General features: G+C 38.9%; 1 protein-coding gene and 1 pseudogene across 4 annotated transcripts; both read right to left on the reverse strand.

The window, feature by feature from the left end:
* Positions 1-809: 809 nt before the first annotated feature.
* Positions 810-14855, reverse strand: LOC125471983 (annotated as a pseudogene).
* A 688-nt stretch (positions 14856-15543) lies between these two features.
* LOC103943228 (myosin-1-like) lies at positions 15544-25750 on the reverse strand. 4 transcript variants are annotated; one of them, XM_048572972.1, is made up of 25 exons: positions 25324-25743; positions 24862-25099; positions 24322-24716; positions 23629-23730; positions 23400-23543; positions 23154-23304; positions 23017-23044; positions 22323-22488; positions 21995-22058; positions 21866-21879; positions 21698-21782; positions 21289-21392; positions 21031-21169; positions 20292-20410; positions 19785-19937; positions 19605-19694; positions 19132-19209; positions 18816-18974; positions 18273-18482; positions 17940-18145; positions 17698-17833; positions 17262-17391; positions 17026-17172; positions 16827-16894; positions 15544-16477 (listed from the first exon to the last, which is right to left on the reverse strand). In XM_048572972.1, exons 3-25 carry the CDS (start codon positions 24691-24693, stop codon positions 15815-15817), a joined length of 3528 nt encoding a protein of 1175 aa, XP_048428929.1. In that variant the 5' UTR covers positions 24694-24716; positions 24862-25099; positions 25324-25743; the 3' UTR covers positions 15544-15814. The 4 variants fall into 4 exon arrangements, with proteins under 4 accessions (XP_048428929.1, XP_048428931.1, XP_048428930.1 ...); XM_048572974.1 differs by having other exon boundaries at positions 23629-23727; positions 24322-25099; positions 25324-25750; XM_048572973.1 differs by lacking the exon at positions 24862-25099.
* Between the last annotated feature and the right edge of the window lie 480 nt (positions 25751-26230).

The raw sequence follows: 26230 nt of genomic DNA on the forward strand, positions 1-26230 counted from the left end.
GTTCAATATTTTGACCAAAGTTGTGAGTTATAACCCACATTTTCCAATTGATTTTAAGAATTTTTACAAAATTCATTTTAAGCCAAAATGATTTAAGATATTCCAAATATTTTGGACACATAAAAAATAGTTTATCTTTATTTTTCTATTTTACAACTTTAAAAATCAATAAAAAATAGTTTTGGGACCTAATAATTGGTAGAATCACATTCAAATGTTTTGCAACATTTTTCGTAATTGCCACGCAAAATATTTCCAAAAACTAAAAAGTTCAATTTTTTGACAAAAATTGTGAGTTATATAACTCACGTTTTCCAATCAATTTTGTGAATTTGTACAAGATTCGTTATAAGCCAAAATACGACTCTTTCTAGTTGCACAACATTTTTTACTAAGAATAATTTAAGATATTCCTAATATTTTCAACACGTAAAATATATTTGGGGGCCCACAAATTAGGTTATATTAATTTTTCTATTTTTAACCTTTAAAAATCAAGAAAAATTAGTTTTAAGACCTAATTAATGGTAAGTTACGTTCATTGGTCTTACAACATTTTTCTTCACTCCCGTGTAAAATATTTTCTATAACTAAAATTTTTAATTTTTGTACAAAATCTATGAGTTATAATAATGATATGTGTGATGTACCCTCATCATCCATGAATCCATCATGAGGTAGCACAATCAGAAGGGTAATACCTCTCTCTCTCTCTCTCTCTCTCTCTCCCTCTCTCTCATCATGTGTGCGCCATTCATTCTTTTTCGGAAAAGGATGAAAGATTTCATCCTTCTTTTAAAAAGACGAAATGAAAATCAAATCATTTAAACATACTCAGGATTGCGAATCACCAAATTCAATACGTAAGAGCCTCAAGTCCTGTGTACCAACTCTATTACATACGCCCACGTCTACCTCATCATCCATTTCTATATGGACGTACCCAGTGTCAACCACCACCCTACACGATGATGCTCGGTCATCATCCTCCCCAATACAAAGATAACACTTCTCGTATAGACCCTCCTTTGGAGCCAGATCTAACAAACTAGACTTTGGAACTGATAACTTGTGTTTGCTGCAAGGAAATCCTTCCTGGTCCTTCGCAGCATTCATTATCAGACGATGCTGCCGACCCAAGAGTTGTGAGACATACTTCATATCTCCCACGGCAAGGGCATGGCGAACGCAAGTAGACGAGACTTGTCCCGTCTTTCAAATCACTCGACTGTACATTTATGGAGCATTCATTCTTGTCCATAACAGAGTTTATGATATAAGCCCCAATGCCATACTCTTCACACAACCTCACCAGCTCTGTCGCATCACCCGCAGCTTTCTATCCAAATCGGTAGTTTTCACCTGCCACAACCAGCCATTGCAAAATCCATTTCTAACTTAAAGTATGTAATCAATGGATTTCTTTAAATTAACTTACCTGCCACAATCCCACACACTCCAAGCTCTTCCAATAATTTCTCAACAAATTGCCTTGGTGTTAGACGTCGAACACTTGAAAATTCAATCTCAAACTCTGCAGGTGCCATGTCACCACAGTACGAGGCCCAAGAGGAAAGAACCCACTTGCGATCACATTTAGCAACTATGGGAGCTCTGTTCAATTGAATTTACAAGAATATATTAAGTTAATTTAACAAAGCTAGAACCACCCAAACAAGGAAATTGAGTTCCAATGTGCAGCTCAGATCATAACAAATGACAACACCTTGGTTCCCAACCCAGTACTTCAGCCATTCCAACAAATGACAAAAGGAACGGAGGTCCAACCTTGGATGCTTGAACCGCAAGTTCTCGATGACCAATGTGAAGGGCATCAAATTTTCCCAGTGCGACTATTCCTCCTGGGAATGATAACAAAAGAGAAATAAGTTGCACATCTTAAGACGAATACAGAAAGTGTACAAAAGAAGTTAATATATAAAGAACAAATGGAAAACCTTATTTATGAAGATACAAGGTGATATGCAGCAAGCAACCAAAAGTACAGGTTCAGAATCTACGAGGGAAGGTCAATCGAAAATATAGAACGATATATTCCACGAGAGTAGCATCCCTCTAAAGGAGTGTGAAGAGTTATTTAGTCACGTTTAATTAAGTTTTAATTAAAGTCAAGCTAGAGTCCTAGAATGTAGAAGATGCAGCTGAGCCTGTTCACCACGTTTGGATTTATTTCCGTTGCTTAGGGTTGCTAAACTCCACAAAATCTGTAGAAGTCAAGTTACTGGTTATTGTCAAGCTTGGCTAACTCTATTTAAGATGTAAACTTATTTCAGTCAGTTTTAATGAGAATCCTCAGGTTTCAATTACTGAATAGAATTGTTCAAAGCATTCTTTACGTTTAGGGTTTCCAGTTCCCAATATCTGGTATCAGAGCCCCTTTGGCTCTGGAAGAACTCGAAAAAGAGTGTCTTGCAGCAGCAAGAAACATTGGCAACTGACAAGCCACTGAGAGTTTTGTTCAACCTGTGATTCCACAGTTTGATGGTTATTAGGACAATTGGAGCATGCTGATGGAAAACTTCCTCAGATTAAAAGAATACTGGCACCTTGTGGAATCAGGGATCGAAGCCCCAGTAGAGGGAGTCACGTTGACTGAGCAACAACGAAGGTAAAGGTGCACCGTTTCTTCTCTTAAGAGGAATAGGAAAGAATTAAATTTCCTTATACAATTAGATTGGGAATCCTAGAAGTTTAATTGGAATAGGTAAGAGAGTGTACTTTCTTGTTCCATATTGAATAGGAAACTTAATACTTATAGATAGGTTGCGGCAAGGGTAGGGAAAGAGAGAAAAGCCATGGACAGCCGAGAGGGATAAAGGGTGACTAATTGACTTTGCAGAAGTACTGTAACTCTATTATTAATCACAGAAGTGGTTTATCTACCTAGGAAAATCACAACTGGACATAGGCAAAAGTTCTGCCGAACCAGTATAAATCTATTGTGTTTCTAATTATTCTCTAATTTGCTAAGTTTAGTCTATTGCCAGATACTTCAATCCAGAGAGTCAGAATGTAACAATTGGTATTGAGAGCTTAGATCATTCTGCGATGTCGAAAGGAAAGCCGAACACAGACCTAGGGCCTGAGTTAAAAACCTTTTGATGGCAAGGATGACTTCAAACTGGCAAAGGATGATGAAGAATGTATTGATACAACAATAGTTGGATGACGCACTCGTTGGTGAGAAGCCTACGACCATGACAGTAGAGGCATGGAACAAGGTTCTCAAGAAGGCCAAGAGCTCCACCGAGATCCATCTCGCCAAATCAGTCAAATTCCACATCATAGAAAAGATAACTGCTAAGGAAGCATGGGACAAGTTGGAGAAAGTTTATATGGGCAAAGCCATGTCCAATTAACTATTTCTCAAGGATGAACTACTCAGGATCCTACTAGAAGGAGGTGATAACGAATATCACGTATGAAGGTTTTAGAATGGCATAGCCTCTCTTTAGAGGGTCGAAGAAACTAACAAAGATGATGATGTGGCTTGCTGAGGTCTCTACCTTCGTCTTTCAAGCACTTTCAAACCGCTCTAATGTTTGAAAATGAGTCCCTGAAGCTTAAGGACGTAATTCAAGCCCTTCAATCATATGCTAAATTGGATTACATAGCCGAAAACCCTTAAGACCTTTATGCCAAAGGCAAGGAGGGTGGGGAAAGACAAAGACAGAGAAGAGCAGCAACAAGGGTAGATCAAAATCCGAGAAGAAGAAGGAAAAGAAGGATGATTGCTTCGAATGTGGTTCTGCCAATCATTGGAAGAAAAATTGCAAAATTTAGAAGGAGAAGAACGGCAAGAATGAAGGAAACTCAAGTTCAGCTTATGCAGCCACCGAAGAAGTGAGTGACAGAGAGCTTCTTTCAGTAACATCAATCTCCAAGGCTTTCACAAGGTAGATTTTGGATACCGAATGCACATGCCATATGTGTGCAGTAAGAAAATGGTTCGGTACCTACAAAGAGGTCAGCAGCGGAGAAGATTTAATGGGGACGATTCACCATGTCTTATAAAGGGAATCAACGCTTTTGTGGAACGTCAGATATATCCCTAGAATGAAGTAGAATTTGATTTCCTTGGGTACTTTAGACAAGGCCCGACTACAGGTACAATTCTAAAGCAGGAACGACTCAATGTGATGTGACCGAAGATCACTAGTAGTAATGCAAGGTGACCTATAACCCAATACGTTGTATAAGCTAATTGGAATTATGATAGTTGCGGGAGCAGATGTTTCCACACCACAAGACTACTTAACTCTGGCATCACATGCTAGGGCACATAAGTTAGAAGAGGTTGCATGAATTGCACAGGAAAGGCTTGCTGGAAGGCGTCACATTGCAAGTTGGACTTCTGTAAATATTGCGATCTCGAGAAGCAAAGGAAGGTATCATTCACAAGTAGCAGTGCAGATAACCGAAGCAAGGAGCAACTCAGCTATATCCACTCAGATGTTCGGACCCTGCACCAACTAAATCCAACGGTGGAGCGAAGTATTTTGTTACTTTCATGGATGATTTTCTAGAAAAGTTTGGGTTTATTTCATGAAGCAGAAATCCGAGGTTTTTGCAAAGTACAAGGAATGGAAGACAAAAACCGAGAATCAAACTGGAAAAAAGATCAAGCACCTGAGAAGTGACAATGGAGGTGATTATACAAGTAAGGAGTTTCCGATTACTGTAAGCAGGAAGGCATCATGAGGAACTTAAACTCTCATGAAAAGAGAGAGAAGCATTGATTTCATGCAGAATTGCCTAATCTTTTTTGGGCAGAGGCTATTAATCATGCAAGCTACTTGATTAATAGGTCACCATCTATAGTTTTCGATTTTAAGAGTGCAGAAAAGTATGGTCTAAGAAGCCAGTGGACTACCCCAAGCTCAGGGTGTTCGGCTGCAATGCTTATGCACATATTCCAAGTGATGAAAGGTCCAAGCTCAAACCTAAGTTTGCGCATTGCATATTTTTAGGTTTTGAGAAAAGAGTGAACGGCTTTAAGCTTTGGGACATCAACAACAAGAAGGTTGTCAGCCAAGATGTTGTCTTGATGAGACAACCATGCCTCTAAACAAAGTTGAAAGCAGTGACATACAACACAATACGTTTTACAAGAACTCGGTTAATGAAACTAGAGGAAGATGAAGCTCAGGTGGAGCCAATTGAGCAAGTTGTTGAATATGATAATTTTGAGGAAGAAGAAGAGCATTAGCATCGCTCACCAATTAAGAATCAAGTGGAGCAGGAAATAGGACAGATTGAAGGCACTCCATTCCACTAGATATCCCAGGGGTTCAAACTCCAACCCACGATCCACCTGTATTCAAGAGATACATTGCACTAGACAAACCCAATCGAAACAAAAAGAAATTTGACAAGTTTAGGTTTGACCAAGACGAAGTTAATTATGCTCTGAACATTAGTCAAGGTATCCAACTACTTATCAAGAAGCTATAGCAAGTGATGAGCAAGCTAATTAGATAGGTGCTATGACAGAAGAAATGGAGTCTCTTTACAAGAACCTTGTATGGGAGTTGGTTCCTATGCCCAAAGACAAAGCTAGTTGGATGCAAGTGGGTATTTAGAAAAAAGGAAGGACTACATGAACAGCAAGCCCTGAGATTCAAAGCGAGACTCGTGGCTAAGGGGTACTCACAGAAGGAAGGGGCGAATTATGATGAGGTCCTTTCACCTGTAGTCAAGCATACTTCTATCAGATTGCTTTTAGCAATGGCAACACAGCATAACATGGAAATTGAGCAAATGGATGTGAAAACTGTCAAGACAGTGGTACAAAAGGTTTGATTCCTTTATGCTAAAAATTACTTTTAGAAGATGTTTACATGACTATTGTGTGTACTATCATGTTTAATTAAGTTTTAATTAAAGTCAAGCTAGGGTCCTAGAATGTAGGAGATGCAGTTGAGTCTGTTCACCACATTTGAATTTATTTATGTTGCAACTCCACAAAATCTGCACAAGTCAAGTTAGTGGTTATCGTGGAGTTCGGCTAACTTTGGGGCTCTGGAAGAACTCAAAAAAGAGACTGTCTTGCAGCAACAAGAAACATTGGCAACTCACAAAGCCACTGAGAATTTCGTTCAACCTGTGATTCCATGGTTTGATGGTTATTATGACAATTGGAGCATGCTGATGGAAAAATTCCTCAGATGAAAAGAATACTGGCACCTTGTGGAATCAGGGATCGAAGCCCAACAGAGGGGAGTCGAGGGGAGTCGTGTTGATTGAGCAACAACGAAAGTAAGGATGCACCAATTCTATTCTTATAAAGACTAGGAAAGAATCAAAATTTCCTTATACAATTAGATTAGGAATCCTGGAAGTCTAATTGGAAAAGGTAAGAAAGTGTGCTTTCCTATTCCATATAGAATAGGAAACTTAATCAGAAAATAGGCATGCAAGGTGTGGCAAGGGTAGGGAAAGAGAGAAAAGCCAAACTCAGCCGAGATGGATAAAGGGTGATTAGTTCTAGAGTTTTGCAAAAGTACTGACTCAAAGAAGCCGTGGTTTCTTTACCCAAGGAAATCACAACTAGATGTAGGCAAAAGTTTTGTCGAACCACTATAAATCTTGTGTGTTTCTAGTTATTCTCTAATTTTTTAAGTTTAGTCTATTGCTGAATACATCAAAGAGCAAGATCCACAGGAAAGTCAGAATTATAACAAAGGAGACCTCCAAACAAATATGGGGCTCTTTGAAGAAGAAATATGAAGGGTCAGAGAGTGAAGAGTGCAGTGCTTCAAACCCTAACAAAGACTTTAAAACCCTACAAATGAAATCAGGTGAGTCCAACGCTGATTTCTTTGCTAGAACCCTGTGAACAAGAAGCAAGATGAGATCTAATGGTGGCACCATAGAAGTGAAAGTCGTTGAGAAGATTTTGAGATCATTGACTCCGAAATTTGACCATGTTGTCTATTCAATTGAGGAGTCAAGGGACGTTGTTAAGTTACGAGATGATGAACTGCAAAGCTCTTTGTTAGTGCATGAAAGGCTTAACCGCACCACTGCAATTAAGAACAAACAGTGCTGAAAGCTTCCACTTTCTCTAAGCCCTTAAGAGCTCGAGGAGGAAGAGGTCATGAAAGAGGTAGTCGAGGCCATCGAGGCGGTGGACGGTTTGGGAATCAGGATGATAGCAAATCATCTTGTGTTTTCTGGAGAGATAATGACTCTCAGGAAAAAGAGGAGACCACTATGCGAAGGTTAAGTGTTATAGATGTGGAAATTTTGATCACTACAAGCATAAGTGCTACACAAAGTTCCCATAAGAAAATAGGTGAATAATCAAACTTTGCTAAGAAAAAGGAGGAAGATACACTTTTGATGGCCTTTCATGCACCGACAGAAACTGATCAGGAGACATGGTACGCGGACATTGGTTGTAGCAACCACATGAGAGGATGTAAGTCTTCCTTTGTTAATTTAGATGAAAGCTTTCATTCATGTTGTGAATATCGCATTTAAACTTGAGAAAAACAGAATAAACTCAAAAAACCGACAACAAAATAACCAAGACAAATAACACTGAGAATTAACATGGTCCGGCTATTTGTGCCTATGTCCTCGGGACAGCTACAACAATCTTCACTATATGAATAATGAGTACAGGTTGCAGACATCTGAACTAAACCTTTGAAGCAACCCGCATTCAAGAAGTTGAAGAACATGCTTGGTGTTTGTTCAGTCCAAAGCATTGATCATGAAAAAGGTTATGTGGTGGTACAAAAATCCTAAACTGTTTTTTGTAGATATCAGTTTAAGGGAGGGTGCTAAGAGTTATCTAGTGATGTTTAATTAAGTTCTAGTTAAATAAAGGTGACATGGTAACTTAGAGACCAAGTCAAGCCAGAGTCCTACTGTTAGTTTTTGGCTCGTCAATTTGTGTCCTTTTCTGTTTAGGATTGTTTTAGGGAAAGGGTGCACCAATTCTTCTCCTAAAAGGGCTAGGAAAGAATCTTAGTTTCCTCATTCAATTTAGATTAGAAATCCTAGAAGTCTATTTGGAATTGGAAAGGAAGTCTAATTTCCTATTCCACTTAGAATAGGAATTATAATCTGTAAAGGATATGTAAGCCAACCCTATATCTATAAATAGGGTGCGGCAAGGCTGATTTTCAGCAGAGAGAAAACAGCAAAACAGCAGAGAGTTTTGAGATTAGTTCTAGGGTTTGCATAAGTTCTGTAATCTCTATTATTAATCAAAGAAGCGGTGATTTCTCTACCTAGGGAAATCACAACTGGACGTAGGCATAAGTTCTGCCGAACCAGTATAAGTCTTGTGTGTTTCCAAGTTTTCTATATTTGCTAGTTTAGTCTATTGCCGTTGGTTACATCAAAGAACAAGGTCCAGTGTGCGGGTTTTTTCAACAATTGGTATCAAGAGCTAGGATCAAGGTGTTCTACGATGTTAAAAGGGAAGATGAATGCGGATCAAGGACCTGCGTTAAAACCCTTTGACGGCAAGGATGACTTCACGGACTGGCAAAGGATGATGAAGAACGTACTGATACAGCAGGATTTGGATGATGCACTTGATGGTAAGAAGCCGGAAAGCATGACAGAAGCAGCATGGAATAAGGTTCTCAAGAAGGCCAAGAGTTCCATCGAGATCCATCTCACAAGATCAGTTCGGTCACACATCACCGAAAAGATGTCTGCCCAGGAAGCATGGGAAAAATTGGAGAATGTTTATATGGGCAAAACCGTGTCCAATAAACTTTTTCTAAAGGATGAACTATTCGGGCTTCGACTAGAAGAAGGAGGTGATATTGAAGATCACGTATGCAGGTTCCAGAATTGCATAGCTAATCTTCAGAAAGTCGAAGAAACTTACAAAGATGATGATATGGCTATCATCCTGCTAAGGTCTCTACCTTCGTCTTTCAAGCACTTTCGAACAACTCTAATGTTTGGAAAAGAGTCCTTGAAGCTTGAAGACGTAATTCAAGCTCTTCAGTCATATGCTAAACTAGATGATATAACTGAAAGCTCTCAAGGCCTTTATGCCAAAGGCAAGGAGAGGGGGCGGGAAAAGACAAGGGAAGAGAAAACTGGCAACAGAGGTAGGTCAAAATCCAAGAAGAAAAAGGAAAAGAAGGAAGGTTGCTTCGAATGTGGTTCAGCCGATCATTGGAAGAGGAACTGCAAGATTTGGAAAGAAAAGAAAGCCAAGATGGAAGGAAGCTCAGGTTCCGCTAGTGCAGTCACCGAACATGAGAGTGACGGGGAACTTCTTTCGGTAACATCGGGCTCCAAGGCTTCCAATTGGATTTTGGATACTGGATGCACGTTTCATATGTGTGCAGTAAAAGAATGGTTTGATACTTACAAAGAAGTCAGCAGCGGGGAAGTCTTAATGGGGGATGATTCTTCATGTCCTGTAAGAGGAATCGGCACTGTTCGAATCAGAATGTTCGATGGGATGATACGAGCTTTGGGGAACGTCAGGTATGTCCCTAGACTAAGAAAGAATTTGATTTCCTTGGGTACTTTAGATGAGGCCGGTTATGGGTACAAGTCTAAAAAAGGAAGACTCAGGGTAACCAAAGGATCGCTAGTGGTAATGCGGGGTGACCTACAACCCAATAAGTTGTATAAGTTAATTGGGACCACTATAGTCGGGGGAGCAGCTGTTTCTGTAAATCAAAGTATAGAAGACAAGACTGAACTATGGCATCATAGGCTCGGGCACATAAGCCAGAAGGGATTGCAAGAATTACACAAGCAAGGCCTGTTGGAAGGCGTGTCAGCTTGCAAACTGGACTTTTGTGAATATTGTGTTCTTGGGAAGCAAAGAAAGGTATCATTTGCAAGTAGCAGTGCAGATAGCCGAAGTAAGGAGCGACTCAGCTATATTCACTCAGATGTTTGGGGTCCTGCTCCAACTAAATCAAATGGTGGAGCCAGGTATTTTGTTACTTTCATGGATGATTTTTCTAGGAAGGTTTGGATTTATTTCATGAAGCAGAAATCCGAGGTTTTTGCAAAGTTCAAGGAATGGAAAACAGAAACCGAGAATCAAACTGGAAGAAAGATCAAGTATCTGAGAAGTGACAATGGAGGTGAATATACAAGTAATGAGTTCACCGATTACTGCAAGCAGGAAGGCATCATAAGGCACTTCACAGTAAAGAAGAATCCCCAACAAAATGGAGCTGCTGAGAGGATGAACCGAACTCTCATGGAGAGAGAAAGGAGCATGCGATTTCATGCAGGATTGCCTGATAGTTTTTGGGCAGAGGCTGTTAATCATGCAAGTTATCTGATTAACAGATCACCATCTACAGTTCTCGGTTTTAAGAGTGCAGAAGAGGTATGGTCTGAGAAGCCGGTGGATTATTCCAAGCTCAGGGTGTTCGGCTGTAGTGCTTATGCACATATTCCAAGTGATGAAAGGTCCAAGCTAAAACCGAAGTCTATACTTTGCATATTCCTAGGTTTTGAGAAAGGAGTGAAGGGTTTCAAGCTTTGGGATTTCAACAACAGGAAAAAGGTTGTCAGTCGAGATGTTGTCTTTGATGAGACAACCATGCCTCTGAATAAAGTCGAGAGCAGTAGGGAGAAGAAGGATGATGCTGAAATTGAAGCAACAAAGATTCCGTTAATCAGGTCAGATGAAGAAGAAGCTCAGGTGGAGCAAATTGAGCAAGAGGCCGAATCTGATGGTTTTGAGGAAGAAGAAGAGCATCAGCATCATTCACCAGTTAGGAATCAGGTGGAGCAAGAAACAGGACAGATTGAAGGTACTCCAATCCGCCAGACATCCCAAAGGAGTCAAACTCCACCCAACAATCCACCTGCATTCCAAAGATGCATAGCACTGGACAAACCTAAGCGGAACAAGAAGAAACTCAACAGGTTTGGGTTTGACCAAAATGAAGTTAATTATGCTCTTAACATTAGTCAAGGAGATCCGACTACTTATCGAGAAGCTATAGCAAGTGATGAGCGAGATAGTTGGATAAGTGCTATGACAGAGGAAATGGAGTCTCTTTACAAGAACTCTGTTTGGGAGTTGGTTCCTAAACCCAAAGACAGAAAGCTAGTTGGATGCAAGTGGGTATTTAGGAAAAAGGAAGGACTACATGAACAAGATGCCGTGAGATTCAAAGCAAGGCTCGTGGCTAAGGGGTACTCACAAAAGGAAGGGGTGGATTATGATGAGATCTTTTCACCTGTAGTCAAGCATACTTCTATCCGATTGCTTTTAGCAATGGCAGCTCAGCATGACATGGAGATTGAGCAGATGGATGTGAAGACAGCGTTTCTTCATGGGGATTTAGAGGAGACGATATTCATGGCTCAACCAGAAGGGTTTGTTGAATATGGGAAAGAAAACCTAGTATGTCAGCTAAGGAAGTCCCTGTATGGCCTCAAACAGTCTCCAAGACAGTGGTACAAGAGGTTTGATTCATTCATGCTGAAAATTAATTTTAGAAGGTGTTTGTATGACTGTTGTGTGTACTATCATGTGTTCCAAGATGGGATGATCATATTGCTATTGCTATATGTGGATGACATGTTAATTGCTTGTCAAGACAAGTCTAGAATTCAAGACTTGAAAAGGATGTTGAGCGAGGAGTTCGACATGAAGGATCTAGGTGCCGCACAGAAGATCCTTGGCATGGAAATTCAGAGAGATAGGACCGCTGGAAGGATTTGGATATCACAAGCCAAGTATATTCAGAAGGTTCTTGAGAAGTTCAACATGCAAGAAGCAAAGGTAGTTTCGACTCCTTTGGCAGCACACTTCAGGTTAAGTGGACAACAGTGTCCTACGTCCGAGGAAGAGCAACAAGAAATGAAGAAGGTGCCTTATGCTAATGCCGTGGGCTGCCTCATGTATGCAATGGTATGCACACGTCCTGACATAGCTCAAGCAATCAGTGTCGTTTCCAGATACATGGCAAATCCAGGAAAGCAACATTGGGATGTAGTCAAGTGGATTTTGCGTTATTTGAAGGGTTCTTGGCGACAAAGGATTATGTTTGAGAAGCAAAAGGAAAATGCAGGGGTGTTAGGATATGTGGATGCCGATTATGCAGGGGACTTGGACAAGAGAAGGTCAACTTCTGGTTATGTGTTTACATGCGCAGGAGGACCAATCAGTTGGAGGGCACTACTGCAACCAATTACAGCTTTATCGACCACAGAGGCAGAGTATATTGCATTGGCCGAAGCTGGAAAGGAAGCAATTTGGCTTAGTGGCTTGGTAAGTCAAATGGGAATCACTCAAGATTGTGTGAAGCTTAAGTGTGATAGTCAAAGTGCCATTCACTTGGCAAAGAATCAGGTTTTTTCTGGAAGATCAAAGCACATTGAAGCAAGGTATCACAGAATCAGAGATTGGGTGGAGTCTAAGGAAATTTGGATTGAAAAGGTTCATACGGATGACAATGCCGCAGATTTCCTTACAAAGATAGTGCCGGCCAAGAAGTTCAAGCATTGTTTGAACTTGATCAATCTCATTGATTGATTAAAGTGGAGCACCTCCTCACCTGAGGTGCAATGAGGCAAGAAGGAGGTTGCCAAGGTGAAGACTCTTGAAGTTTTCCAGGGCTACTTCAAGAAGGTTCAAAGATACTCTGGGGTGCAAACGATCAAGACTTGGTTTGACTCACCAAGGTGGAGATTGTTAGTTTTTGGCTCGTCAATTTGTGTCCTTTTCTGTTTAGGATTGTTTTAGGGAAAGGGTGCACCAATTCTTCTCCTAAAAGGGCTAGGAAAGAATCTTAGTTTCCTCATTCAATTTAGATTAGAAATCCTAGAAGTCTATTTGGAATTGGAAAGGAAGTCTAATTTCCTATTCCACTTAGAATAGGAATTATAATCTGTAAAGGATATGTAAGCCAACCCTATATCTATAAATAGGGTGCGGCAAGGCTGATTTTCAGCAGAGAGAAAACAGAAAAACAGCAGAGAGTTTTGAGATTAGTTCTAGGGTTTGCATAAGTTCTGTAATCTCTATTATTAATCAAAGAAGCGGTGATTTCTCTACCTAGGGAAATCACAACTGGACGTAGGCATAAGTTCTGCCGAACCAGTATAAGTCTTGTGTGTTTCCAAGTTTTCTATATTTGCTAGTTTAGTCTATTGCCGTTGGTTACATCAAAGAACAAGGTCCAGTGTGCGGGTTTTTTCAACACCTACAATGTAGGAGACGTGGTCGATCATGAAGAAGGTTATGTGCTGGTAGAAAAACCCTAAACTGTTTTTTGGAGAAAACAGTTTAAGGGAGGGTGCTAAGAGTTATTTAGTCATGTTTAATTAAGTTTTAGTTAAATAAAGTTGACATGGCAACTTAGAGACCAAGTCAAGCTGGAGTCCTAGAATGTCGGAGATGTGGTTGAGTCTATTCACCACGTTTAAATTTATTTGCGTTGCTTAGGGTTGTTAAACTCCACAAAATCAGCACAAGTTGAGGTGTTAAACTCCTCTATTACTGAGAAATACAATTGTTCACAGCATTCTTTACGTTTAGGGTTTCCAGTTCCCAACAAGGAGATGATGTTTTTACTAGATGAAAACTTACTAGAAACAAAGGGGGAGTGTTGAGATGCAACTTGTTGAATAACTTTTTTACGAAAGACAACATGTTGAATAACTGAAAATGTATATGGGGACATCGGAATGGTGCAGTTCAGATGAACCAAATAGAGGAACTTGGAAGTTTCCTTAATCCTTAAACTATATTCAAAGCGTGTTTGTTAGCATAGGAAATCTTTGTGCTTTTCCGAATCTGTGGATAATTTCTTTCCCCTATTTTGCTTAGAAGTTATTTAAATGACTTTAGACTTGGGTGACATAGAAGGTTAGTTCTCCTCGTCAAAATTAGCATCTGTAAATCTAACGTCACCAGATGCACTGTGTCACAGTGTAGAAGAATCGAAAATCGCTATATACCGACTTGGTACTTGAAGAAGCAGCTAAAAGGAATTATGGCATAATATGCTAACAAAATTCTTACGGATGTTTAACTGTAATATATTGCATACAATATCAAACTAAGGAAAAAGCTTACATATATAAGGTGATATGAAAATGCTGTTGAGAAAGTGAAAAAGGGAAAGTAGAGGTGGAACGAAACCTGCGACAGAGGACAATCCTTCGGGGGGAAGCTCGCGTTCATCTTCTCGTTGGCTTTGCAAAAGAGAAAGGAATCAGAGTTTTGACCACAGACAAACATGACTAGATGTACTTGCATTGCAGGGTGTGTAGCTAAAGTAATCAACAGAAACCATCTTAAGGAAAATTGAATCAATTGATTCATGTTAACTCCTGCATCGTAATTTCTAAACCAAATTGAATGATTACAATATCAAGATGAGATTCCGAACACTGAAGACCGTTTCAGATTTAAGATATAATTAAGTTGTAGCAAAGGGAAAATTTAATCACAAGTAAAATGAAATGTGAATTGCATAACTGAATGAATTTATAAATCAAGCAAAAGATAAATAAAATAAAAGGGAAAGAGGAGGGAGTAGAGTAGAGTACCTAAAACAATGGGGGAGGGCGAGAATGTCGGGGGAAGACGACTTAGAAGAAGGAAGGATGGAGGAAAAACGAACCGCCCTTGTGTGAGAGTGAGAGAGGGCAGACGACAAGGGTAGGGGTTTGAGAGGCGGAGGGCGGGGGTAGCAGCGGAGGCGGGCGATTCTGGTGTTGTAAAACCCTAAGCCGAAGATAAAGACAAAGCCAAAGCGGAAGCCCAGCTGCGGATGGTGGAGGTGGAGGTGGAGCCGGTGGAGGTCGGAGTCTCGAAGTCGCAGGTGAGGGGAAAGACGAGAGCAACCGCCACCACCGCTCAACATTATCTGCGGACGCCGACGCCGACGCAGTCTCACAACTAACCCACACACAAAACAAGCTTCCTCTGTCCTTGTTACTTTTGTTGGGGTTTCCGGGTTGGATCCTCTTCGGATCCCTTCTATGCGGAGTCTGTGGATGGTTTAATTTTGGCCGTTCGTTTACAATCCTACGGCCACAAATAGATTGAATTAGTTTTCTTTCACTTTCGCGTCCGCAAGTATTGTGGAATGTGGATCACTGGATTCGTGAAACGTGCAAGTTCATTGTTGGGGTCGAGACCGAATGGGACCCCCTTGGTGCGCACCGTTATAAAGTCGCAATTTTTCAACTTTTTGCCTTGTTTTCCAATTCTTACATGACCATACCGATAAACCATGAACAGCAATACTAATTGTAAGATGAATAGGACTTTTCCAGAGTCGCCAGTGAATTTTCTTGTCGACGGAAATGTGACGTTTGTTGGTAAGGAAGAGGAGCACGACACAAAGCTGCTTTTGGGAGATTGGGGACTGTAAAAACTGATAGAGGGAGACGAGGCATGCCAATTTTGGACTCCCCTCCCCTAACCTCTCAGAATGCCACCCCCAACTGATCCCGTGGCATTCCGAGAGCAGGGAAGTCTCTCGCTCTCTCCCCCCTACTTTCGTTGCCTTTATATAATAGTATGTCGTATAAACAACATTCCAGATATTGTGGTAATGTCAAAGACTTCATTCAATCATTCATCAATGTAGAGAATCGAACTTGCACTACAAATAAGAAAACATATACATACATACCGGAGTAACTAGCAGCTCAGCTTAGCTCTGCTCTACAAATTAACAAAGCACCAAATCGCTTGCAACAACTAAACTCTGTGTCACAATTTCTATGCGGCAACCACATTCCTCAACTATAAAAATGGAAGGGGTTTAGCATAAACAACACAGCTAGCCCATCTCCAACAGAATAATTCTGTTACTTAATTTATCCTCGAGCTGTTCCGCCTTCCCCACCACTTCTTTTTCACCCTGTCAGCACTGCCTCCCTCTTCATTCCCAATCTTATGCAAAATCAACTTTGTCTCCCTTAGTCTTGCCCCGTAATCCTTCTTCCAAGCCTCAAACATCTGCTTCAACCTTCTTAGCTCGTGGTCTGGATTCAGACTTGCTTCCACTTTACCAGACTTTACCTCCACCAAGAACTTGGCATCGTCTCCAAAAACTTGACTCCTCTGATCAAACTCTTCAGTTAACCGGCTTATGACACTCAAACCTGCACTCAATGGTCTCACCCCATTGCTATCTTGGCCTCTATGGTTACTTCCTGTATCCCAACTCTGGTCACGGTCATCACTTGCATTCACTGATGCATCAGAATTTCTCCCAGAATCATCAATGGCTAAGCTCTTCTTCGCAATTGAGAGGCTGGATTGTAGGGATCTCATTTGTTTCTGCCACACTTCTTCCATGGATTTCATTTTCAGCTCATATTCCGACCAGCGGCTCTCATACTGTTGGAGACGTTGGTGGAGGATGTCATTCTCCTCTTCCTTCTCTCGCAAGGCAGCTTCAGCCTTAAGAACGCGGCGCTGTAGTTCAGCAAGGAAAGATGCCTTTACCAGCACCTCATCTGACTCGTTAGCCTGTTTGAGATTCTTTAACTGTTAATTATTCCCATAAAACATATGCCTGATTCCGTGCAGAATATTACTATCAAACAGAAAACATAGTACGAACTGGTGCAAGTGCTTGCACAAACACCCACAAAGTCTCAAACAACATTTATGGCACTCACACCAACCAGCAGTAACTGAACCTGATGAAAGCCATTATGAGGCTCAATTTATACATGAAAGTCTTGCATCACTGGAAAGCATGACAATAAAATCCATACCAGACGGGCAATACCAATAATTTGAAAGATACAAACGTTAAAATGTAGGTGCAAAGGCCAACAAGGAAGCTAGAATAGATAGAAGTGTACAGGACTACCTTCATGCTTCCAGGCTTCAACAATCCTATACTTCCTGAGCATTTTCTGACCAACCAGCCACGAAGAACTGCAAAGATAGCTTAAACTTAGACAAAATTATCAAATATATAGACATTGGGTGGGATGGACTGCTTAACCTTTAACATGTCAACAAAGTCAGCACAAGTTCAACAAGATTGAGGAACAAAGCTATTGTACCTGATTGTATCACGATTGATGCAGCATAAATGTTGTTGAATTTCTTCCTTGCAAACCTGCTTTTGACCTGCTTTTGTATGACAACAGCAGCTCTATGCCTCTCTAGTAATATTGAGTACTCCTTCCTGGTTTTCTGTCCCCTTACGACTGCATTAAGTAAATTAGAATAAATAACCAAATGCTTCTTGACAAAATTTGACAACGTTCACCAAAATAAACAATGAGCAGGTTAGTACATGATTGGAGCGTGGTGATTCCTCTCCTCAGCTCCTTGAGGTAACACCGAGCTTGGTGTCCTCTAAAGCAGCTTTGAACACGCAAAATACCATGTAGCGTACGGTTTCTGGTGTCCTCAAGCACCCCAATCTGCGTCAAATTTCCACACCACTTTGATATCAGTAAAGATTAACATGTACGAAAGATATTCCCAACAGCTGACACAACCAATGATTTTAGCTCAGGTTTTTACACAATCTTGTATATAGATTTAAACACATCAAAATATCTGAACGGTGGAAAACATTCAAATATATGCATAAAAGTGTTGGAACCTAGGCATGATAAAAGCATAGCCACACAATAGTCTTATCTCTACCCAGATGCACTAGTCTGACTGTCCACAACAGGTAGCATATTCATTTTCCTTTCCTCAAAAGCAATACATCAATTTACCTGTCCAGTTCGGAAAAACAACTTTGTATAGCCCACTTGATACATCTCTGGTAATATGTTGAACTGGTGAAGAATAGCTACTGAAACACTAAGTGGATCCTGCGATGCAACATTCTCCAGCAGAAGAAAACCATATCTGATGCAAGATTCAACAATGACAAAGCAAACAAAAATGATAAGATACTGGAGACATGTAAAAGGTATTTGAAAGACGAAACAGAAGTAAAGATATCTTGTGTTACCTTCTTGCAAACTTCTGGTGTGACATTCTGGTAGGAAAGCCAGATCTTGATATTCGAACCACTTCTAGAACTCCACAACATCTTAGCTGCTGCAGTACAAGTCCTTGCTCATATAGTCCAGGGGATTGAAGATTGTTGGGCTTGATACAACGTATGAAATGTGGAGTGGTGTTTTCTAGACGTTTCATCAATAGGAACAATTGACTCTAAATACCAACACAAATAAGTTAATTGAAAGAACACAGTTAGCAGATAGGTACTTCTGTATCTTATCACAATTATAATCTTTGTTGAACTCAAAGTCATGTTCTTCAAAACAGGAAAGCAACATACCTTAAATTTCGTTGCAACACTCAGCTTCTGGGAGTCTACTCCGCCACCTGCTTTATACAGGGGACCAACTAAAGGCTTCTCGGGTCGATTAAGCATACTAGATGCGAATATCTGAGGAAGGTGGCATGAGCATGATGAAAGAAGCTGAATAGAATCTAAATGCAGTAAGTCCCTGTTCTTCTCCAAAAATCCTGTTGTGTCATATGAAACCTGAGTGGAACAATCAACAGTCAGGCAAGCAAGAAAAAGTTGAATAAAAAGCTTTTTCTTTATTCTTTTTGTCAGTACTACAAGATAATGTATAGAAGAATTATTAGCACCCAATCCTCGATTTAGAGTCGAAGGGGAGGGTTGGGCTTGGCTACGGTTCAGAAATTTTCAAATCTGATCAAGCAAGGAAATGTACATTGACAATTTTCTTTATGCCAGTTGTGCTTTAATATAATCAGGAGAAATTATAAAGAAAATAAAATATAATATAATTGTACACTAACAATTAATGAGAATATAAAACAATGAAAATCAATTAATCAAAAGGAGTACCTCTCCTGCATAATGACTGACAGCAAACGATTTGTCTCGTTCTCCTTTGAAACAAGAATTAGAACTCAGATGTTGCTTAAGCTTGTTGGCAAAGGTCAAATCAGTACCATTTGGGAAGGTGGACTCCTCATCTAACAGGGACAGTAATCCCAACGGCCTCTGCATTTATGTCACAAGAAGTTCAGGGACACTCATACTATAAATTTAGTTCTCATCTACTAATTGGCGCAAGGGTTCCAAGCATCACTAACTTCTTTGGTTATCATCATTAAACAAGGGACAACTGTAAAGGGAAGGAAAGGGATAAGCTCAGTACCTTTTCAAAAAGACCAAGACAATCTTGGTTGTCTTCAAATTCAACTTTTGTCCAATCAATTCCGTCTTGGATATATTCCTGAAAAGAATAAATAATAGCTAGTCAATAAATTAAGCCTGTGTTCTGCTCTAATAAACTCTTCATTCGATTAATTCAATCCAAGCATAAATGTACCAATAGATTATGAATCATTTAAGAATTTGATTCACAGGGCAAGCACGACGTACTTATCATTGGTTTTAATTATTTTGGCTTTAAATTATTACTGATGAACTAAAATGAGAAATATAATTGTGAAGGCATGGTTGCTTTTAAACAGGCTGTGCAGTGCGGATGGTTTTCTCATCTAATGAAATTCTATGGACACAATAAATATCTAACTAGAACTCAATGAAACCCTGTGGAACAGAGAAAGCAAAGAATCAACAAGTCTTTATTGCAGTTATAATATTAAAAATGAATGGGATACTTACATCCTGCTCTAACTTGAATAAGTGACGATTGAAGTGTTGTTGCAATCTCTCATTTGCATAATTAATGCAGAACTGTTCAAAACTATTTCTCTACAGGATTAAAAAAAAAAAGAACAAATGTTCAGTTAAAAAAATGTAATACACAAACAGAGATCCGATTAAAGCATAAAGAAAACATACATCAAATGATTCAAAACCATAGATATCAAGAATGCTGATAGATCTGCCAGTACGCCGTTTTCCTACTGCAAGTGATTTGTTAATTTGTTCAACCAGCCACTCAAACAGACATGCATAAATTGACTTTGCCAAAGCATCTCTTGTGTCGGTGGCCTGGAAAATGCAAGAGAATTTAAATGGAGGACATGAAAATCATATCAGTATGCTTGGTATAGTTTAGTCAACAATTAAAGGAACCCGCCTGGTCGTTACAGAACCAAATACTAATCATCTGAATTCTTTTGTACAAGTGATCCGAGAGAAAGAGATTCATTTTTGTTCCAAAAGTTTGCCCAAGGAACATAATTTTTAAAAGAACTTGAGTTAATAAGTTGATAACTAACGATGATACACCTAGAAATAATATCAGCTCAAGACAATTATTAACAAGAGATCTCTTTTATTTTCAGGGATCTTTTTTATTTATACAACCCAAGACAACTATTAACTCTCTGAAAGATTTCTTACCTGTGATAGCGTTAGCTTTTGGACAATACTGTCATTACCAACTCTCATATTTCGAGTTGATAAAGCAAGCTTAAGCTCATCTACGCCACATCCAATCAATTTTGCGACATTGAACAAACCTGAAGATGAAACTTGAATCATTAAACTCATTTAACCAATGAAAACCAAGACAACGTGAACTGTATAGTCAGAAAGAAAATAAATCGCAACAAGAGCCATATTTACCCCCTCAAATAGTTCTCATTATGAAAATTGAAAAACAAAAATCTCCTCTCTTTCAAAAGGAATCAACAAATCACAAAACTTCAAGGAAATCTGTCTCAAAAAAGGAGGTCCCTTCTTTTTGTGGAAGAACTTCAAATCCTTTAAAATGAAAATTACAGCACAAAGCATTGATACGATGCCAACACAAGTATTAAACTCAGCTAAGCTATATATTGTCTTAAGAAATTTTAGCAACCTTCTCACTTACCTTCTTATTTCAACCTGACTTCTCATCATGCCACGTGTACTCCAATAGAACTCAAATCTAAAATTATATTAAAATCTCACTACTTTTATTCCTTTGTTAGTATAAATAAATTTTAGTTTGTCAACAAAAAAAATTAAATTAAATTTTTAGTTTTGCATGCTAGTGGAAGGCATGTGTAGAAGTGAGAATGTTGAAATGAGAAGGTAAGTGGGAAGGTTAATATCGCTCCCCTATTTTCTTTCATTCTATCCTCTCAAAGATTGTTACCTTCATCTTCTACAGGTTCAACATGATTTTCATTATCAATCACACTAAATGAGATGTTTCCCAGCCACAAAACTGCAGCAAGCATTGCAAATACACTTTGCTGGTCTTCTTTGTTTATATGGACAACATCTAGGGCTTCCTGAAAATGGTAAGATTCATCGTGGGTTCACATGCACATGATATTTCAAAATGGTTAAATGGCAAAATAGATACCTAGACTACAGATAGGTGTGTGCTGCATAAAATAGGAAAGAGTACCTTCACCACACTGAATTCTTCAGCATCATTCACCCCAGAAACGAAATAACAATTGCTTTGCTTCAGATATTGGTACTCATCTGCACTCTTCAAGTTCAGCATCTCTGTGACATACAACCAAAGGAACAATATACTGAGTTTTCTTAAGCCAGCACACACATGTAAAACATACATATACACCAATTAGTTATAGGCAAACATTATGAGTGTGTGGATTGAGGGGTCTTTGTGACTCAATTATATACAAAGCACGTATGAGAGTCATCAGCCATATAGTTTTCTGAAACTATAAAAGAAGACATAATGGACGATATGAATTAATACAAAATTGCCTCTAAATATAATACGTATCTTACATATTATAAAGTGATATATGAAGAAAATAGAAAAGGTAATCAGAATTATTAACCTCTAAGAGCAGGTGGAGCTCCAGCACAAAGCTGATAAAATATATGATAGGACCTTTCACCTTCAGTGCATTGGACCACTCTAGACTGTTAAAAATTTCAATTAGACAATGGACTTGTATGAAAAATTAAACAAGCTACAAACAAGGATCAGAGTAAAAAATGATTACCTTTTCAAGCAAAACTATGTCATACAGGGGAAACAGACACAATAAAAGGTCAGTCTAAATATGGTTTTAAAAAAAGAAATACATATGTAAATAGAATTCACTAAGGGAACTTAGCAGGACTGAACTTACAAGTTTGAATATTGGCACCAGATATTTTTCCAGTTTCACTAAAGTGGATTTCAATCAATTTTCCCTGCAACATATTTTCTCATAGTAATCAGTAATGCCACACGAAGGGTAATTAAATATACACCACAATCTGTCTTCCCACTTCTCCAGCCTTGTCCCTCCTCCTCCTCCCACTTCTCCCTCCCAGCTGCACCGGCCACAGCCATGGCGTGGAGGTTTGTCCTCTGCACCATGGCCAGACTGGAAACTGGTTCCTTTTTCTTAATTTAATAAGTAGAAAGAAATGAACCTAAAGAAAGAGCATTCATGTGAAAAACTGAGAGCTTACAAAGCGACTTGAGTTGTCATTTCTCAATGTTTTCGCATTACCAAAGGCTTCCAGTATCGGGTTAGTTTTCAAAATTTCATGCTCTATTCCACTTCCACCTCCAAGTGCAGCCAAATATTGCATTGCTATCTTCGCAGTTTCAGTTTTTCCTGCTCCACTTTCCCCACTGTATGGACATGAAAAATAGATGTTTGGGTGCCAATGAGGCTAATTCTATACACAAATTAAATACATAGCCAATATGGAGATAAAGCATTCATTAGGGACGCTGAAATAACATCACATATCTCAGGTGCTACATCATGAAAGTTACAAATGATATTACTTAAAGGAATAAGAGTTGATTTCTTAACAAAAGGTTCTTTTATACTCCTAAGCAAGATGAGGCTTTATTTTAGATGATTTATGATTCTGCAAGAATAAAAGGCTGTGCTTGAACTATCTGCTTCATTCGACACTTCTATTCTTCTTACTCTCTTATTTGTTTGTGTTATTTTGTATGTCTGTTGGAGTGCTTCCATAACTATACGTCTTTTCTTATGATCAGTGTCCTTAATTGTGGTGCAGCAATCATGTAGTTTGGATCAAATTCACTCAAGGAGCAAAAGGCTACAATTATATAACTGACTCATTTAAAATAAAATGTTAAATGTAACAATTGAATACAGAAAAGAAAATGTCACACTTTACTGACCTTATAATTATAGACTGATTTACTTCATCTGCAAGAAAAATAGGAGTAAGTTAGAATCTACAAATTAATGACACTAAGCTAATATGGTTTGAACTGCTAAAAATTCCATCATATAAATTGTGAATAAGTAAATCCACCTCTAACCATTTCCCGAATGGCTGTGTCTGCAATGGCATACACATGTGGACTTTCAACTGCTTTACGCTTGTATGCTTCAATGTATTCATTCCCATATAAAGAAACTCTCTTAAAGGGATTGACAGCAACCAACACCGGTCCCGCTTTTGTCTGAGATGGACAATTATACCCACAAAAGCATTTATTAAACAAAAGAAAATTCGGAAGTAGATTTCAAAGTAGACAAATACAATATAAACACTTACGTATATCATATCCTGATTGTATCTATACTGAAGATTGTACAACACTGATGGCTCATTTAGGTAACTAAGTTGCATGAGATCATCCACACCATCAAGGATATCTGGATTAGCTGAAACCAAATCTTCAGTTTTTACCGTTACAACCTACACGTGAATAAAAAAATGAAATTAACTCAAAAATTAAACTAATATCACATCATACTGCCATAGTTTTCAAAAGGTGTCTTACTTTATCGTTAGGAAGTGATATAACAGATTCAGCGCCTGAGGTCGACAAAATTCTCCCCAGTTCCCAATTACGGTTTGGAAGTTGGAACCAAGATTGAAGCTTCTGAAACAATAATTTTAATGTGTAAGAAGGACTAATACAACCATAATAAGTTATCAAAATCAACTCAAACCATTATCAAATAACTACGGCTAACTTTTTATAATCCCATGGTCATATCTGCTGTCAGCAGGTTCAGAATAGAATTACAGATGCTTTCATGGAGATAGAGAAATATGAAAAAAGAATCACAAGTGAATCACCTATTTCGTATGGCATTAATTTCTGCAAGGCACAGGCCATAAGATAACAACCCTAGAGATTTTATAATATAACGGTTCTCCCGATGCAAATGGGATACTAGTTTGTTCTCACACCTTGAGGCACACACCATAAAATTCCTATATACAAACTGACAATCAAACATGCAACTAAAGGACACATGTATAATAAATAATAATACAGCACACATGCATCTACATTGATTGTGCGTATGCATGGATGATTATATGAATATCTACGAAAAAAAGTATATGCAAACTAACGAAAGCAAAGGGGCAAATAAAACCCCTGATTTTGCAGCATGTAAGCAAGAAAGTCAAGGTTCTTTTCCCTTCATTCTACCAAGAAGCAAATTTAGCTAAAACTAAATACCTTCTTCACAGCATAAGGATTGGTGTCACCCCACCTATGTTCCCTACGTGATGAAGCTATTGAAGGCATAGATGGAGCAACAGAATCCAAGTCTTCATCACCCCTTGGGGGGCTGTCTTCGATGGAGATTGTGTTCCTGCCATATGGTGAATCGTCTACCTGTTCCATGTCACCAAGAGGCCCAATACTACCCTCAACTCCCTCAAAACCACCATTTTCTGGAATACTCGAGGAGATGACATTGCTATTTCCCAAATTCCCATCATCAGATTTTCCAAATCGATCAGAAGCTGGTAGACCTGAGAACCTAAAATCTCCGGGCAATAATTTGATTGACTGAAAGGAAGGTGGGGCCCTGGTTTTCTGCGACATTTCCTCTATAGAGTTTCTGCAACCTTCAAGATCGAAAACCAAATAAAACTGAGATCAAAAGGCTTACTTTTCCAACAAAGAAAATAGGCATATCGAATTTTAGCAAGGTCCCACGAGATGACTTAGCCAACAATCTCAGTGGCGGGGACCATAATCCAAGATACAGACCACACTACTTTTCTCTTGTCAGCCACCAATCAAATGCTCAACGCCAAATGATGCTTGGTATGATCCTCAAAGAATCTCAAACTGATACTGGTACCAAATCTCCAGAAAATTAATCTAAGCAAAGTTTATCTGAAGAACCCTAAATCAATCTCATCTTTCAACAGTTTGTAAATAGAGAATCTTTAGAGCAATGCCGTTTAGGAGAAACAGATCTTTTCTTCCATGCACTGTCTGGTTGCTGAGAAATTGAATAAAACAACAAAGTCGCAATAAATTGTCTTGACTCGGTCTAGCCAACTCGATGAGTTCAAGTTTTCAAATTTCAACATAAAGAAGCCAAATTTAACATACCAGGAAACTCAGATTACCCTTTTATTTACTTCATTCATCTACTCAGAAAGTAACCACCAAATTCAAGTTTAAAACACACAGAATTACTCAAACTCGAACTGATCCACTTACCTCGAAGAAAAAGTGGAACCCACTTCGGAATTCGACTCAAATCCTCCGATCAATCACAAATACCCTAAAAATGTGGTCAGAAACTCAGAGCTCAGCCCAAAAGTTCAAGGCAAAAGCTCTAACCTTTGACGAGGAAACTTGAGAGAACGTGAGGAGGAAGACAGATTCCTTTCAGGAAAAACCCTAATAGTTGGGTTTGGGGGGGGGGCCTTGTGAAAAACAATCAAAATGTTGAATGTGAATCTGACAGTATGTGTTTGGATTGTGAGAAAATGAGAAGAGAGAATGCAAAGGCGAGTGGAGAGGAAGCAGCTTTTTTGGCTCTTTTTTTCACTGCTCCACATGAATCCACGATAAAAGAAAAATCGGATTTTTTTAAAATTTGAATTTTTTATGGTATTAAAATTTTATTTTTATTCGGGGCTTTGGCACGGCACCAACCGACTTTAAAACCAAGATTTTAACGGTTTGGGGAATTAGAGGTGAATCGACGGTGTTGGCCCTTTCAATTGGTACAATGGAGACGAAATCCAAAACCGAAGATTGACGTATCAAACGTATGAAGAAGATCCATGTCTAAATTTGTAACTTGAATTCCAATTTTGTGCTAATATTTAAAGGGTTTTTTTTGTTGTTCAAATTAAGGGTTTACTAACGGAGGCATGAATCGGTCGTGGCGGGAATGAGATTTTGTTTATTTTTCATGTTTGTCAGTATAGCGATGGAAAATACGATTAATTACATAATTGTTTACGATTGTCATTGGTTTAAAGTTTAAGATTTCATTTTTATAGGAATTTTTTTTTTATTTTGAGTGGAAATTTTTGGTGAAAATGTTAACACTAATATTGCATAAATAATTGTTTTGTATATACCCAAACATGAATATAAACATAAATTAGCTAAC

The sequence above is a fragment of a genome, unplaced genomic scaffold (assembly GCF_019419815.1).
Source record: "Pyrus x bretschneideri cultivar Hongxiangsu unplaced genomic scaffold, Pyrus_bretschneideri_v1 Contig63, whole genome shotgun sequence".
Taxonomy (NCBI): domain Eukaryota; kingdom Viridiplantae; phylum Streptophyta; class Magnoliopsida; order Rosales; family Rosaceae; genus Pyrus; species Pyrus x bretschneideri.

Bases quoted from the DNA above. Each gene is read 5' to 3' on its own strand.
- LOC103943228 (XM_048572973.1), bottom strand. From the start codon at position 24,693: ATGTCGCAGAAAACCAGGGCCCCACCTTCCTTTCAGTCAATCAAATTA. The intron at 23,544-23,628 runs GTAAGACACCTT...ATTCACGTGTAG, and splicing joins TATCACTTCCTAACGATAAA to GTTGTAACGGTAAAAACTGA. The intron at 18,146-18,272 runs GTATGTTGCTTT...GTTGGTATTTAG, and splicing joins GTGTTGCAACGAAATTTAAG to AGTCAATTGTTCCTATTGAT.